At 45.4% G+C, this 15250-nt stretch overlaps 2 protein-coding genes across 6 annotated transcripts in view; both read left to right on the top strand.

Annotated features, from left to right (window-relative positions):
- The first annotated feature begins 3418 nt into the window (after positions 1-3418).
- Positions 3419-5726, top strand: mrpl57 (mitochondrial ribosomal protein L57). The gene is made up of 2 exons (XM_028988465.1): positions 3419-3558; positions 5317-5726. Exon 2 carries the CDS (start codon positions 5324-5326, stop codon positions 5633-5635), a length of 312 nt encoding a protein of 103 aa, XP_028844298.1. The 5' UTR covers positions 3419-3558; positions 5317-5323; the 3' UTR covers positions 5636-5726.
- A 1236-nt stretch (positions 5727-6962) lies between these two features.
- kcnh1a (potassium voltage-gated channel, subfamily H (eag-related), member 1a) overlaps positions 6963-15250 on the top strand; it is a 56765-nt gene continuing 48477 nt past the window's right edge. For 3 of the 5 annotated variants that reach the window (XM_028988462.1, XM_028988463.1, XM_028988461.1), the window contains exons 1-6: positions 6963-7091; positions 10129-10252; positions 11572-11678; positions 11935-12063; positions 12320-12438; positions 13885-14277. In XM_028988462.1, coding sequence (XP_028844295.1) covers positions 7019-7091; positions 10129-10252; positions 11572-11678; positions 11935-12063; positions 12320-12438; positions 13885-14277 — 945 coding nt within the window. In that variant the 5' untranslated portion in view covers positions 6963-7018. Of the gene's footprint in view, positions 7092-7878; positions 7906-10128; positions 10253-11571; positions 11679-11934; positions 12064-12319; positions 12439-13884; positions 14278-15250 lie in introns of all 5 variants that reach the window. The other 2 variants (XM_028988460.1, XM_028988459.1) reach the window with 1 other exon arrangement.

Here is a 15250-nt window from a genome sequence, read left to right as displayed (position 1 = left end):
AAAAATTGAGATGATCTATTCAAATTGGTTAAAACTGAAGCTCTAGGATGAGCCAATAACATTTTTACCCAAGAGGCAAATGTATCACCCATGTCAAATGAAACCAGACTGATCATGATTAACAATTTTCCTGATACAATTATTTAGTCTCTTAGCAAGAATCTTAGTGAGGTTTTTTAAGATCGGAGTTCAAGAGAGATATGAGTCGATATGATGAAGGATTTGCTTCTTCTTTATCTTTTTTCAAAATGAAGGTGATGTTTGCCTCATACAGGGACTGGGGAAGCTGATGTATACCAGCTGAGTGGTTAAACATTCTCAACAGCAAAGGGGAACGTGTCTGTGCAAATTTTTTATAAAATTTAATCCCGAACCCATCTGGGCCGGGTGCCTTCCAACCCGGAAAAGATTTAATAGCATCTAGTATTTCAGCAATTGCTATGTCAGCAATCAAAGCTGTCTGCTCTGGACACCCTATCTTTGGAAGCTGTAATGAATGAAGAAAATGACTTAATGCTGAGGGGTCTGAGCAGCCCTTCAATTTGTATAGTTCTTCGTAAAATTCTTTAAATGTATTGTTAATTTCTGTGGGATTTATTAAAAAAAAACTCTCCTTGTTTCTGTTTTTATGAATTGCTCTACTGGCTTGGAGCCCTCTTAGCTGGTGAGATGGCAAATTGTCTGGTTTATCACCAAGTGCAAATGGTTTTTGCTTTATTATTAACTTGGTTTGAAATTAATTTCTAGGAGGCATTTCTCCCTGTTTTTTAAGACTGGATTTGTAAGAAATAATATGTCCTCTGAGGACAGACTTTAGAGTTTCCCATAATACTGAATCCGAAACCTCGCCCGCATCATTAAATTCAAGAAATTCAGCAAGCGACTATATTAAATGCTCACAAAACCCAGAGTCCAAACTACAATTACATAACGACCATTAGGATCACTGATAGTCAATATGTGCTTAAAAGGGATAGATTTACGAATTAAAGTAGCTATCCCTCTGGCCTTGAATGAAAAAGAGGACTGGAACCCCTGAGAGATGCTGCATCTCAGTCGCCTTTGTTCAGAGTGCCTTATATGGGTCTCTTGTAGAAATAATATATCGGCAGCAGTAGAGAAAACTTTGGCTCTTTTAATCTGATTATTTAATCCTCGGACATTCCAGCTAGCAAGGGTGACACTGCCATCTTTAGATGAAGACCTACTACAAGTCATACTGTATAATATTTGTGTCTGTTTTAGTGGCTGCTGTAAGTGAATGTAGAGAGATACTAGCCAGTGATGGAGGTGCACAGACACAACAAACTACATACACACCCATATGAACCAAAAAAAAAAAAAAGCCCCATATAAACAGTGGGGCAACTATATATCAAAGTAACCTCAAATAGAGAAACATGGGCTCCCTTGCAGCCTCCATTGCTCAATGAACCTGAGCTACGAAATTAGAACTCTATTAACAGATATAAAACCATTTATGAGATTATTTAAAAACTATTTAGACAAATATAAAGGTCTCAACATTCACATGCAAACAGGGGCATCAAAAACTGCATATATAACATAATCCGATCACATAATCTTGCTATGTGGGAATATACTCACAGCATCCTGTAAAGGAGTTTAAGTCTTTCGCCAGTGATCACAGCACTGAGAAACAGTCCCGAACTGCAGATCAAGACGGGTCCTGCACCGCGATGGACTTCACAAACTCTTTTTATTGTCTTGGGTGACAATCCGAATCGTACACCGGCCTCCTTTAGCTTCTTTTTCACTCTGTCAAACGCCCTCCGCTGAGAAAGAACCTCTGCCGTGAAGTCTGGGAAGATGAGGACTCGGTCAAATTTTAAAGGGGTGTGTTGGCGTGCTAGTCGCAGTATCGTCTCTTTGACCAGATAACGATGCATCCTTGCATCCTCATGGTTCGGGGACGTCCTTCTCTTGATGCTAAAGGCCCGGTACGATGTGTGCGGTCAACTGTAATCCGTTCGGGGAAAGTTCTCAGCACCCAGGAGTTTCGGGATGACTTTTTCCACAAACGCGATTGGACGGCCAGCCTCCACGTTCTTGGGTAACCCCACAATCTCGATATTCGCTGGTCAAAAACGACCCTCGAGATCGTCCAATTAAGCCTTGTTAACTGCGAGAGTTTCCTGACAGGAGGCCTCCAGGTCAGAAATGCGGGCTTCATCCTCAGCTTCAGCACCCTGAAGATCAGCGACACGCGAGGTAGCTTCCGAGAGCAGCTGAGGCAAAGTTTGCAGCTGAGGCAAAGTAGCTTCCAGCGAGTTAAATCTCAAATTCAAATTCAAAATTCTAATTTTATTTGTCACATACACAGTCATACACGGTATGATGTGCAGTGAAATGCTTTCTGCAACTGCTACAGACCACAGTATTGCAAATGTTGCAAGTAAACAGTGAACCAATATGCAAATATTGCAAACATAACCAAGTATTACACTTTTACGTCTTTAACATAAAATATGTGTAACTGGTAGGGTGAAGGTGTGCAAATGAGTTACAGTTTTTACAATGTTTAAAGAAAGAAGAAAGAGCCATAAAGAAAGAGCAGTAAGGACCTAAAAGCGCAGAGTCATTTTGTGCAAATCTGTCATTCATATCGTTTGAATCGCCGATAGAATCGCAGTTGATGAATGAAATACGGTGCTACTGAGCTCACGGCACCGCAGAGTGAAGCGATGCCCGGTGGGGCCTGTGGGAACCAACCGCCAACACTTCCTGAAGACATGCAATGGCTTTCCGACTTTCCTCACTTCTCCTCTGATGCCATCCGTCTTGCCCATGTGCAGAGATCTCACAAAATCCACAGACATGGGAGAGGTGATGACATTTTAATTCACAAATCAGACCTCTTTATCTCTTTTAATAAATTTCATTAAAAGGTAATACAGAGGCTAGACTAATCTGGCTCAGTGGACTGCAATAGCAGCATGTATAATATTTTTAAATAGAATTTTTGGATGTGTTCCACATGTGTTCATTCATAGTTTTGATGCCTTCAGTGAGAATCTACCAACGTAAATGGTCATTAAAATAAAGAAAACAGGGAGACTGTCCCTGTAACTACTGATTGTAAGTCGCTCTGGATAAGGGCGTCTGATAAATGCTGTAAATGTAAATGTAAATGTAAAACACATTGAATGAGAAGGTGTGTCTAAACGTTTGGCCTGTACTGTAAATATCTGACAGAACAACACTGGTACTATGCATGACACCAAGAGTCTCAAGCAACGCCGAAGCATGACCTGTGACAACTATAACAAATTTTTTTTTATAACTATAACAACTATAATTTAAGTTTTCCCAGCTCCTGTGTAGATAGTATTTTCTGATCGGACGTGGCGACTCCAGTCCAGCAGGTGGCGACAGCGAGTCTCGCGGGATTCCGCACACCAGCGAAGCAGCGGCCTCAGGGGGGAACTTCGGGGTGTTCGTGTCCGGCTCCGGCTCCACACGCGTTATTCCCTTTTCATTTGGATTCTGACGTTAATTAACAGCGAGTGGCGACGAGCGGCTTCTCACAAATTACAGGTAACCGCTGGTCTCGACGTTATTTGTCCGGCTGCCGGCGCTGGACAGTCTTTAACACGCGTGTTACGGTGTGCTCTAACACAAACGCTACCAATCCAATATTCAGGCGTTGAAGCAGGGAAAATTTGAATAATAAAAAAACGAATAATGATGTTATTCACAAAGCGCTGAAAAGACCGACAAGAAGGTAACAGTGCGATTTTATCAAGCCCGTGACGTCAAGGTCAGATTTGGGGGATGAAGTGAGGAGGGGGAAGAAAATCCTTTTTTTTTTACCCTTTAAGCCATCACAAACATTTGCATTTACAGCATTTACCAGACGCCCTTATCCAGAGCGACTTACAACCAGTAGTTACAGGGACAGTCCCCCCTGGAGACACTCAGGGTCTTGCTCAGGGACACAATGGTAGTAAGTGGGATTTGAACCTGGGTCTTCTGGTTCACAGACGAGTGTGTTACCCACTAGGCTACTACCACCCATAAATGTGATTGCACCGAGTTTTAAAAAGAACTTTGTCATGCCGCATGTCGGAGATGTTGTTACTGGAGCTGAAATGAAGCTGTGCGTCCTGCTTCCTGAGATGATGGAGCCTGTCTGGCGACCAGGGCCGCAGCGCACGGTGACACGGTGAAATGTGTCCCATTCTTTTAACCATCACCCTTGGTGAGCAGTGGGCAGCCATGACAGGCACCCGGGGACCAGTGTGTGGTGACGGTGCTTTGCTCAGTGGCACCTTGGCGGTTCCGGACTCAAACCGGCAACCTTCTGGTTACGAGTCCACTTTTTCACCTGCTAGCAGTGGTGGAAGCGGACCTGTAATCTGAAGGTCCCCTTGATCGAGGTGTCGTCCCCGCACACTGCTCCCCGGGCACCTGTCATTGGTGATGGTTAAATGCAGAGGACACATTTCGTTGTGTCACCATGTGCTGTGCTGCAGTGTTTCACAATGACAATCACTATTGTCCCATATTTCCTCCACCATTTGTGTTCCATGTTATATCCATCCATTCTACCTACTGATACCTTTAAAAAATGAGCTTCCTGTAAGCTTGTAAGCTTCCTGTGATCACGGCTTTTTCTGTAAATGTCAGGACATTTTTTTAAGGTGTTAATCAGAATCTTTGTTTTATGGCAGGTGTGAACCCAATCAGACTGAATCCTGTACTTAAATCGTATGGTGTAAAATATAGTTTTAATGGGGATGTGGACTCTAGTCATAGTCACTCTTCAGTAAATAAATTACTGAAAAGACCACCATAAATGTGGGTATTTTACCCGTGTTATGGACCATGCTAGAATGTTCCAAACAGAGGATACCTTCAACCTCTACTCTACCGTAAATTGATCTTTTCTTCTGGAAAATGAAGTGATTGTCATTGTTAAACACTGCAGCGCAATGTGTCCCCTGCTTTTAACCGTCATCCTTGGTGAGAAGTGGGCGGCCATGACAGGGGGCACGGCGCTTTGCTCATCGGCACCTCGGCGGATCGGGATTCGAACCGGCAACCTTCTGATTATGGAGCCGCTTCCTTAACCGCTAGGCCACCGCCGCCCCCTGTGTAGCTAAGTCAAAACGGAGCCCCCCAAAAATGTTGAGAGCTCGTTGACACCCCTCTCCGCCGAAATCTTTGAAGGTTAAATGCAGGGGACACATTTTGCTGTGTCACCGTGTGCTGTGCTGCACTACTAGTTAGCTGTGTAGCTGTAATGGTAAAGTAGAGTCGAAGTTGGTACTTTATTTTCCCTTCTCTCACCAGCCCGACCATGTTCCTCACCATGGCCCTGTTCCGGAAGGGGATCCCAGGGAAGCAGTGGATCGGGAAGCACCGGCGACCCCGCCACGTCACCTGGCAGATGAGGCGCAACACACTGGCGCACCTGGAGCGCGAGGCCGAGAACGAGTACTGGATCAGCCGCCCGTACATGACCGCCGAGCAGGAGTTCGGCCACGCCGCCGAGAGGCGCCGGCAGACGTGGCTCAACATCCGGGCCGAGCAGACCGGCAGGTTCCGGGAGCACAAGTTCGTGGCCGACCATCTGGGCCACCTGAACACCACAAAGACGTGGTCCAGTTAGAAGAGGCCCGAATAAAGACTGCTGCGGCGGCGGAGATGTGTGTGGTCGCAATAGAATTGATGTGTCCGTTCTATAAACCTTTTCACATTTGCTTGTGTGTGTGTTTGTGTGTGTGTGTCATTCACCATCAGATTACCAACCATCATAATGACATTATAATGCCCTAAACTTTCTATGGCTAATTGGGCAGACACTGAAATAATTTTTTAAAAATTATTATTAATGTATATGAAACTTCTCATTTGTGCAGTCCTGCAGACCGAGGCTGCATCTGCGAAATAATGTTACAAACGATACTGAGACTTGACCTAATACGGCAGGAGAAGGGACGAGGGCGTGGCATATTTACCGGCAAACTGTGGCAAGTGAGATTCCAGAAAGTGGAGCAGTGCTGAAATAGCTCAGCCGCTTATTCTATCGGAAAAAGGTTTGCAGGTATGGCCATCAAGAAACAGGTTCATATTTGATCATCTTGGGGCAAAATGAACCCTTTGTTGTTTGACCCCTGTAGTTTATAGGGCATGTTTGCAGTACAGGCCAAAAGTTTGGCATAACTCCACATGTGTTAATTCATAGTTTTGATGCCCTCAGTGAGAATCTACCAACGTAAATGGTCATGAACATAAAGAAAACGCATTGAATGAGAAGGTGTGTCCAGACTTTTGGCCTGTACTGTATAAATATGTTTAATATATGGGTCTCTTCACAAAGTTATTCATAGTTTGATGTGATATTCTTAAGCAGGAATGTCTGCCCTCCAACAAATGGAACAAAATTATCTTTCCCACTGCTGCTTTGTACATAACTTGTCGAGCAGACTGAACCCCGAATAAAAGCAACACAAATCCACGTTGCTCGCCTGCTCTCCGTTTCCCTTCGGCCGTCATCCTTTTTTGATCCCATAGAGTGACGGTGAATATTTTCAGGGTGGTAGTAGCCTGCTTGTGAACCAGAAGACCAGAAAGTCCCAGGTTCAAACCCCACTTACTACTTAACCCTGAGCGCCCCCAGGGGGACTGTCCCTGTCACTGCTGGTTGTACTCTGTATCTCTGTTTACTAAGGTCATGGGGAGCTGGAACCAGTCCGCAAAAAGAACCGGACCTTATTTTTTTATGTTTTTATATCATTTATTTTTTTTTTTTTTACTATTTATGATAGTCCATCTGCACCGTTATTCCGCTGCAGTTCCAGACCTGGCCAGCAGATGGCATCGCCGAAACGCGTAGGGTGGGCGCGACTAAACTCCGCGGGCGTGGGGTGGGGGTCTCGGCGTCTCCCAACCGAGCTCAACCCCCCACTCCCCCTCCAAAAAAAAAAAAAGGAAAGAAATCCCGGCGCGGAGAACGTCGCCGCTCTGCGCTCCCAGCCGGAGGGACGACGCGATGGCCGGCGGCCGGAGAGGACTCGTGGCCCCGCAGAACACCTTCCTGGAGAACATTGTCCGCCGCTCGAACGGTAAGGCGCGTCGCGACGCCGTCCGCGATCCCGTGAACTTCGTGGGAATCCGAGATATTTAGGGAATGATCGCACGCGTTGGAATGACGAAATTACGACATGTCATGAACGAAAAGTTATCCTGCGTCTTTTCAAAAGGAAGTTTGATTAAAAGACAAACGACGAACCGAATGGGTGTCACGGCGAGCGATTAGACGGTGATTATGACTGTTATTACCGATATCGCCAATATTATTGGTGTTATTGTTACTAATAGCATCCCCGGGTTCTGATTATGAACCTAGAACAAGTACTCAGAGGGTTGCACCTTAACCCAACGTTTAAATATGCATTTTAACACGGGTCTAAAGTTTCTACATTTTTATTTGTTATCGTATCTAAATTTGTTCACGTATTAACAATCGAGCAGTTTATTCATTATGTTTTTGGGGGAAAATGCCATTGGTCTAACACAAAAGGGCTTTAATAGCAGCCGAGAGAAACGATGTATTGCGCCGCGCAAACGACCCCATCGAATAGTCGATAATCGTCTGCTTTAAATAAGCCGCGCTGGGAATCGACGCGTCGGAACCGAACCGGAGCGCGCGGGGAAATTAGACGATGGCCCTGCGACCAGGCTCCCCTCAAAATGAAGCCTAATAATAAAAGATAGGCGGAATAATTAGAAACGAACAGGGAACGGAACTCGGCTCCCCGTTCGGAAGCCGTACTGTCAGAGTGCCTGTGTACCTTGCCTTGTGACTGATTCTAGATTTTTTTTTAACCCTCTTTCTGTTTAACTTTTCAGTTTGGACATTATCACATAGGCAGACAGGTATAATCCCACTCTGGCCTTATTTATTCCTTCCAAACCTCCCTCTATCTCTCTCTCTGTGTGTGTCTCTTGCTCGCTCGCCCTTCCCCTGCCCCTCTTAAAGACATACGTGTTCTATACCAATTTCTGTTAATTTACAAACTCCTCAACTCAGCATTCGTACTCCCCTCCCGACTCTCCACCCACCATCGGCCCTTTGACCTTTGTAGAACAAATCCGCTGCTGATTTACGCTCTCCACGGGACAGCATGATCATTTCAAAAAGTCAAAAAGTTGAGTGGCCCGCTCACCGGCCCCACAAGCTGCGGCCATTAGCGGTGGCAGAGTCTCTGAAGGACGGTTGTAAAGTAACAAATGTTGGCATGGAACGCCCTCCCCTCCATAGTGGTGCTGTGTTTGTGTGGGTCGTCTCAGTGGTCGTCTCCATTTAGAGCTAAAGTGCTGTGCTGTGTGTGCCGACTCCCCACCGCCCCAGGAGGAAAAGTCGTGTCGTTCTAGCGCAAATTGGTCCCGGTCTCGCTCTATAAACACAGGAGATGTATTTTGGGATTGTTTCGGTTCGCCTTTTGCAAGCTTTGGCCCATGTGACGTCCTGGTGCAGACTAATATTTACACCAATCGAACCTTCATTTCATTCTGTTGCATCAAGGACATTGATTTATCTGATTTATCTTTTTTTTTTTCACTTAAATCGATAATTTATCCACCCCTAATAAACCGACCTCATTCTTCCCATTCTTGAAGTTGGTGTGCATTTGATGTTGTATGGTTTTTTTTTGTTTTATATAAAGGAACATTCTTTTGATATTCCGAATTATAGCATTCTTGCAATTGAAGAATCTAAATAAGAATATGTTAAAGTCTGCCACTGCTCTGAAACCTCAGTACGTGACAATAGTGCAATAGTGATATCACGCTCAATATCGCTATCCGCTGAATCTAGATCTGTACTAGATCTAGATCTGCACCACCTCGTGACCCCTAGATTTATATCAGTATTGTATCAATCAACCCGACTTGCATCCAGTTTGTCCAACTTCATCACATCCCATCCTGTTACTGGCGGCGTCCCCCAGGGCACTGTATTGAGCCATTCCTATTTATTATTAACCATATTTCGAGGAAATTTTTTTAACTTTTCCCCTTGCAACTGCGCACTGAAAATGAAATCTGGGTTCCCTTTTCTCAGACTTTTAATATGAATTGTCCGTGCCCTGGTGCTCTGGCCACCTCCCCTGCGGTCTCTTATTGTCAGGGATCTGCCCCACGAACTCCATTAGTCGGTTCCGAATACCCCCCCCCCCTCCCTTCCTGTTGCTTCTTGCTTAACTTACTACTTCTATATTTCTATGATGTTCACCATCCCTTATGGCTACTCATAAATCAGGTTCATGCTCTCATGGTGATTTTTTTTTTTTTGCTTTTGCGTTATCTGCATTGTTGGCTGTTTGATTTGTGTTTCGAGTGGTTGAAGTCATGAAAGGAAAGATCATTGATTATGAATGGGGTCAACAAACCATATAATTGATTTAATAGCATTTTTTCAATCTTAGAATCCTACTTTAGTTGCATTGTTTTTGTTTTTTTTTTATTTTGTTTTACTTAGAATTTTACCAAATTGCTTAATGGATGTGAGCATCCGTTAAATTCCATGTAACACATGCGACCTTTGGATGCAGTACATAGATGTTGCACACTTGCACACTTGTAAATTGTGCCTCTGTCGACGACAGCCGAATCGCTTGTTATATAGCAATAACTTCCTCTGCAAAGACAGAAGCATGGAAGCCAATCCCAGCCCTGCAATTTCCTGATCGGGGGGATCCGATATTAACCAATGAAATTCCGAGGATCAGCACCACAGACAGCTCCCGGTTTTAACTCTGTAGCAGGCAGTGGCAGAAACGTTTAGCATTTACTGTCGTGATGCGGGTATTGTGCCGCTTCAGAACTAGAAGAATGAATAACTGAGGTTGGGGATAATGGGATAACTGAGGTTGAAGTTAGAGGAAGGGTGAACTGCAACACGGGGATTCTCTTCCTGAACGTGTAGTTATGGAATTACGCTTCCATACATAGTGCTCTCTGTCAGTGGCGTTTTTTAAATTTTTTTTGTTGCCAGCAAATGATTGTTCACGACCCAAAGGTCAGCTTTGACCCCAGGCCTGGCTCCTCCTTTCTTCTTCTCTCCTCTCCTCCCCTCTCCTTTTCTCTCGCCGACAGACACCAACTTTGTGTTGGGAAACGCGCAGATCGTGGACTGGCCGATCGTCTACAGCAACGATGGCTTCTGCAAGCTTTCGGGGTACCACCGAGCCGAGGTCATGCAGAAGAGCAGCACCTGCAGGTATCGCAGCTTCCTCGCATTGTGTCCCTGAGCAAGACACTTAACCCTAAGTTGCTCCAGGGGGGGGACTGTCCCTGTATTATGCTCTGGATAAGGGCGTAAATGTGAATGATAACGCTGCGTAGATGCGGGGCAGACACGTGGGGTTAAATAAAGGCAACGGCGCGGGCGAAATATCCGCGTGCGATCCTGTCGGAGGCAGCAGGCGCCGGGTTCGACTGCGCCCGCTCGCTGCAGACAAGCTCATTAGAGCCGCACGCCGAGGAGTTCAAAGGGAAAATGTGTATTTATAGAGCCGGAGGAACACAGCCTCCCCGCGGCCCGTAGGAGGAGAGGGCGGGGCGACTGTGCCGGGCTCGTACCTGTTTACAGCGGGAGTGATGCGGCACCTCGACAGGGATTAGGTGCTCAGCCGGTGCTCGTGGATATTCCGAGGATTCAGATTTACGGTGGAGCGAAGCCACATGGCTGGTCACAAAATGCATCGATTCGATTATCGCGGTGCATCCAGTCTATTTCTCCACAGGGTGGAAAAAACATTTACATTTACAGCATTTACCAGACGCCCTTATCCAAAGCGACTTACAATCAGTAGTCACAGGGACAGTCCCCCCTGGAGACACTCAGGGTTAAGTGTCTTGCTCAGGGACATGATGGTAATAAGTGGGGTTTGAACCTGGTGTCTTACCCACTAGGCTACTACCAGCAAAAGGCGGAAAAGGCGTGTAAAGTAAAGTCAAGCTGCATTCATCCCAGTCTGTTAGGGCTATTATAGTGTAATGGACGGAGGGGGTTGGACAGGGAGACCCGACTCCAGGTCAGTGGTGGCCTAGCGAGGGGCAGTGGTGGCCTAGCGGTTAAGGAAGCGGCCCCGTAATCAGAAGGTTGCCGGTTCGAATCCCGAGCTGCCAAGGTGCCACTGAGGTGCCACTGAGCAAAGCACCGTCCCCGGGCGCCTGTCATGGCTGCCCACTGCTCACTCAGGGTGATGGGTTAAATGCAGAGGTCAAATTTCACTGTGTGCACCGTGTGCTGTGCTGCTGTGTATCACATGTGACAATCACTTCACCTTACTTTACTTGTAAGGTGAAGGGACGGTTAGACATTGACCTTGGAGGCCAGAACAGAGGGACAGAACAGAGGAATCACCGTATGGCACATTAGTGATTCGAACCATTCTTTTGTGGGCCCTTGCACACATTGGCATCTTTCATTCAGCCATTCTCAATTGCGTCGAGCCCAATTCAGCACGAGTCTTTGTTTTTGGAATGAATCCCTTTTTAACGACTCACGCCTGTGGTGATTCTGTGCCATTTCAGCTTCATGTACGGGGAGCTCACCGACAAAGAAACGACGGAGAAGGTGCGGCTGACGTTCGAGAACTATGAGATGAACTCATTCGAGATCCTCATGTACAAAAAGAACCGTGAGTAACAAGAATCCGGGCCTTGCGATCTGCTTTCTCATGCTAATGTATTCGACTGGCGCTAATGAATATGCATGTGGCTGTTCAAACACCGCGAACGGACGTTTTTACTTCTGTAGTGCAGCTTTAACTGTGATTACAGACATTCCACAGCAGCACTTCAATTTATTCTGCCGCAATCCACCTGTTTACTCACTGTTTATGTGTGTCTGTGTGTGTCTGTGTGTGTGTGTGTGTGTGTGTGTGATCCTCCCAGGGACGCCAGTGTGGTTTTTTGTAAAAATCGCTCCCATCCGAAATGAACAGGAGAAGGTTGTGCTCTTCCTCTGTACCTTCAGTGATATCACTGCCTTCAAACAGCCTATTGAGGATGACTCTTCTAAAGGTCTGTGTGTGTGTGTGTGTGTGTGTGTGTGTGGTTTCTAAAATTAAGCCAATTATTAATGCTATTAAATGGTAGTAATGCGTTATTTAATAGTTGGTAAAAATGTATAACATTTTTGTCAATTTCCACTAATAAATGTTTGTGGGTGACAGTCAGAATTTGTAGAAGATGTCATATTTTATGCGTTTTTTTTTCCCTTTTTGTGAAAGTTTGTAAAGATTGTGGTGGACTCTCACACCCCTGCTTCTCCCCGCAGGCTGGGGCAAGTTTGCCCGTCTGACTCGCGCGTTGACCAGCAGTCGAGGAGTCCTGCAGCAGCTCCAGCCCACTGTCCACAAAGGAGAAAATGTCCACAAACACTCCCGTCTGGCCGAGGTGTGTGTGCGCGCGCCCCCGTAAAGATCCACACACGTATGTCTAGAGGGCTGCACGCCACTGACCCCTCCACAACCCTGGAAGTCCCCGTCTGTGCGATGGCCCTGGACTGTGTTAATTTGGCATGCGTCCACACACACACACACACACACACACACACCGCCGACTCACTCGTGAGTGCAGCGCACTCATATCCTGTATAGACAAGCTGTCTTCGCTGATTCATGTTTAGAGAGGATCCTGTTTAAATAACTCTTCTCCCTTCTCCTGTGTGAACGCCATCGCCATCGTCCGTCAGAGCGCAGCCAGCGGGGCGCAGCCGCTTTTTGCCTCGCAGCGGGGCGAGTGAAGTGAAACGAAATGAAATAAACGACGGACCTGTAAATGTGTGGGAGCCCGTGTGGGTGCATTATCACACCCTTGTGCAACCTCTCCACATGATTTACTGATCCATCAGTGCATGCTGGGAAACAGGCCCTGCTAATTGTCTCAGCGGGGCTCAGGAACGGAGACAAGCTGGCACTATAGTTGTTTCTGGGGGCCTGTCGTAATTTTAGTTTTAGTCGGGTCTTTGCGTCGAGCCGCCATTGTAGTTTTTATTACACCTAGTCACGTCCAGACTCATTTTAGTCTAGTCAAGTCGACTAAACATCTGAGCATTTTAGCCTTATTTTAGTCAGAATAATTGATAATTTTAGTCTAGTTTTAGTCAATGAAAACTGATGACATTTTATTCTGTTTTTACTCGATCAAAGTTGTATTTTAGCCACTTTTTTTGTAATGCAATTCTATTTAACCCAACCAATATAGTACAAGTATCTAGAAGAACAGACAAAAACAAAGTCAAACACATTTCACAATTATTATCAAGATATTGTTACCTTATAGACTCAAGAATACTCCAGATCATTTCAGACGCGGAAGATGCTCTGATATGATGTATGTTTTTTCAGTCACACGTTCTGTTTTATCTTCCACTCCATAGAATAGAAAGTTCTTTGTATAGAAAGTGTATCCATTTTCAAAATTGTCATTTTCTCCAAGCCACCTGCTAATCCACCGCAAGTATTCTGAAATATAAATTATGCCGCAAATGCGTTTTGAGGAATTGCGTATTGAGACACAGGAAGCAGAAATACTGCATAATAATAATAACGCGATTGAACGAGAGGAATTAACGTACTGAATTCTGTAAAACACATTTAGTCTAGACTATTGCAAGCCTGTCAGTGATCACATGACCAGCATTTACGTTGCATCTCGTCACATTTTCGTCACGTCATAAAGGTTTCTTGATGAACATTTTGTCATAAATGTTGTTGATGACAACAACGGTAGCAGGCACTGATATAAAAGAAGCATCTATAATCTATAACTGCCACATCTTGCTCAGTGTTGGGATGTGTGTTTATTGCCCGGATGAGATATTTATTCCATTGTCTACAGGTTCTGCAGTTGGGATCCGACATTCTGCCCCAGTACAAGCAGGAGACGCCCAAGACCCCTCCTCACATCATTCTGCACTACTGCGCCTTCAAGACGACCTGGGACTGGGTCATCCTCATCCTCACCTTCTACACAGCCATCATGGTGCCCTACAACGTCTCCTTCAAGACCAAGCAGAACAATGTCACCTGGCTGGTGGTGGACAGCATCGTGGACGTGATCTTCCTGGTGGATATCGTGCTTAACTTCCACACCACGTTTGTGGGGCCAGCGGGGGAGGTCATATCAGACCCCAAGCTCATCCGCATGAACTACTTGAAGACCTGGTTTGTCATCGACCTGCTGTCCTGCCTTCCGTATGACGTGATCAATGCTTTTGAGAACGTGGATGAGGTCAGTACCGGTGGCTGCCAAAAACCCGCATTTGACATGTAACCTTTTTTATCCACCATAGGGTTAAAGTAAAAACGGCATTGCACATCCAGGCCTGGCCTGATGCGGCGTAATTTTATTTTTTTGTCATACTGATTCATAGAGGTTTTAGAGCCGTCTGTGTGAAGTATGCCCAAGGGATTCGGGCATATAAAACCAAACACTGCCTGTTTTCAGCTCAAATAAATACACACAGACACACACTGTACATTCTTCTGCTGTAAAAAGTTCCCATTTCTGCGCAAGCCAGCAGTAAACTGTCTGCGAATACGGAGACGAATGGAGAGAAGCGTGCTTATTACATAACCGCTCGCTTTCTCATCTATCATACATTCGTACACACATGCTCGCTCATTGCTGCACAGTTGCGGCACTGGGAGAGTGAAGTGATTGTCTTTGTGAGACACTGCAGCACAGCACACGGTGACACAACAAAATGTGCCCTCTGCATTTAACCATCACCCTTAGTGAGCAGTGTGTGGGGACGGTACCTTGATCAAGGGGACCTCAGCGGCATCTTGGTAGTTAGGGATTTGAACCCACAATTCAATTTTGAGTCCGCTTCTATACCCACTAGGCTACCAAAGAATTAGGTTCAAGTTTGATGCTTGTTCTGGCCTGTTATGCCGCTCTATTTTTGTCATCTTAGTTAATGAGTTTTTGTGTTGTTATATTTTCTGTGGAATTGTTGTTGGATATTATATCAGCTTTAATATTTATTAACTTTATCTTGGTTTTAGGCCAGAAACACCGTAGCATTTACCAGGTTTGATTAATTTAAACTCTCATATAAAGGATGCATCATGCTTACTAATTTCATACATGCAGACATGGCCCATCACTGAAGAGAATGGGGTTTAAACAGGCGCTGAAGTTTACCGTTGCCTGGATCTCTGGAATTTTTTTTTTTCCATTAAACTGCATCCTCTGCCAC

The sequence above is a fragment of the Denticeps clupeoides genome, chromosome 8 (assembly GCF_900700375.1).
Source record: "Denticeps clupeoides chromosome 8, fDenClu1.1, whole genome shotgun sequence".
NCBI lineage: Eukaryota > Metazoa > Chordata > Actinopteri > Clupeiformes > Denticipitidae > Denticeps > Denticeps clupeoides.
Note: the sequence above shows the minus strand (reverse complement) of the source record. Positions and strands in the feature narration are given on the sequence as shown.

What these genes read in the sequence shown, in the direction of transcription:
- mrpl57 (XM_028988465.1), top strand. Translation starts at nt 5,324, where the DNA reads ATGTTCCTCACCATGGCCCTGTTCCGGAAGGGGATCCCAGGGAAGCAG.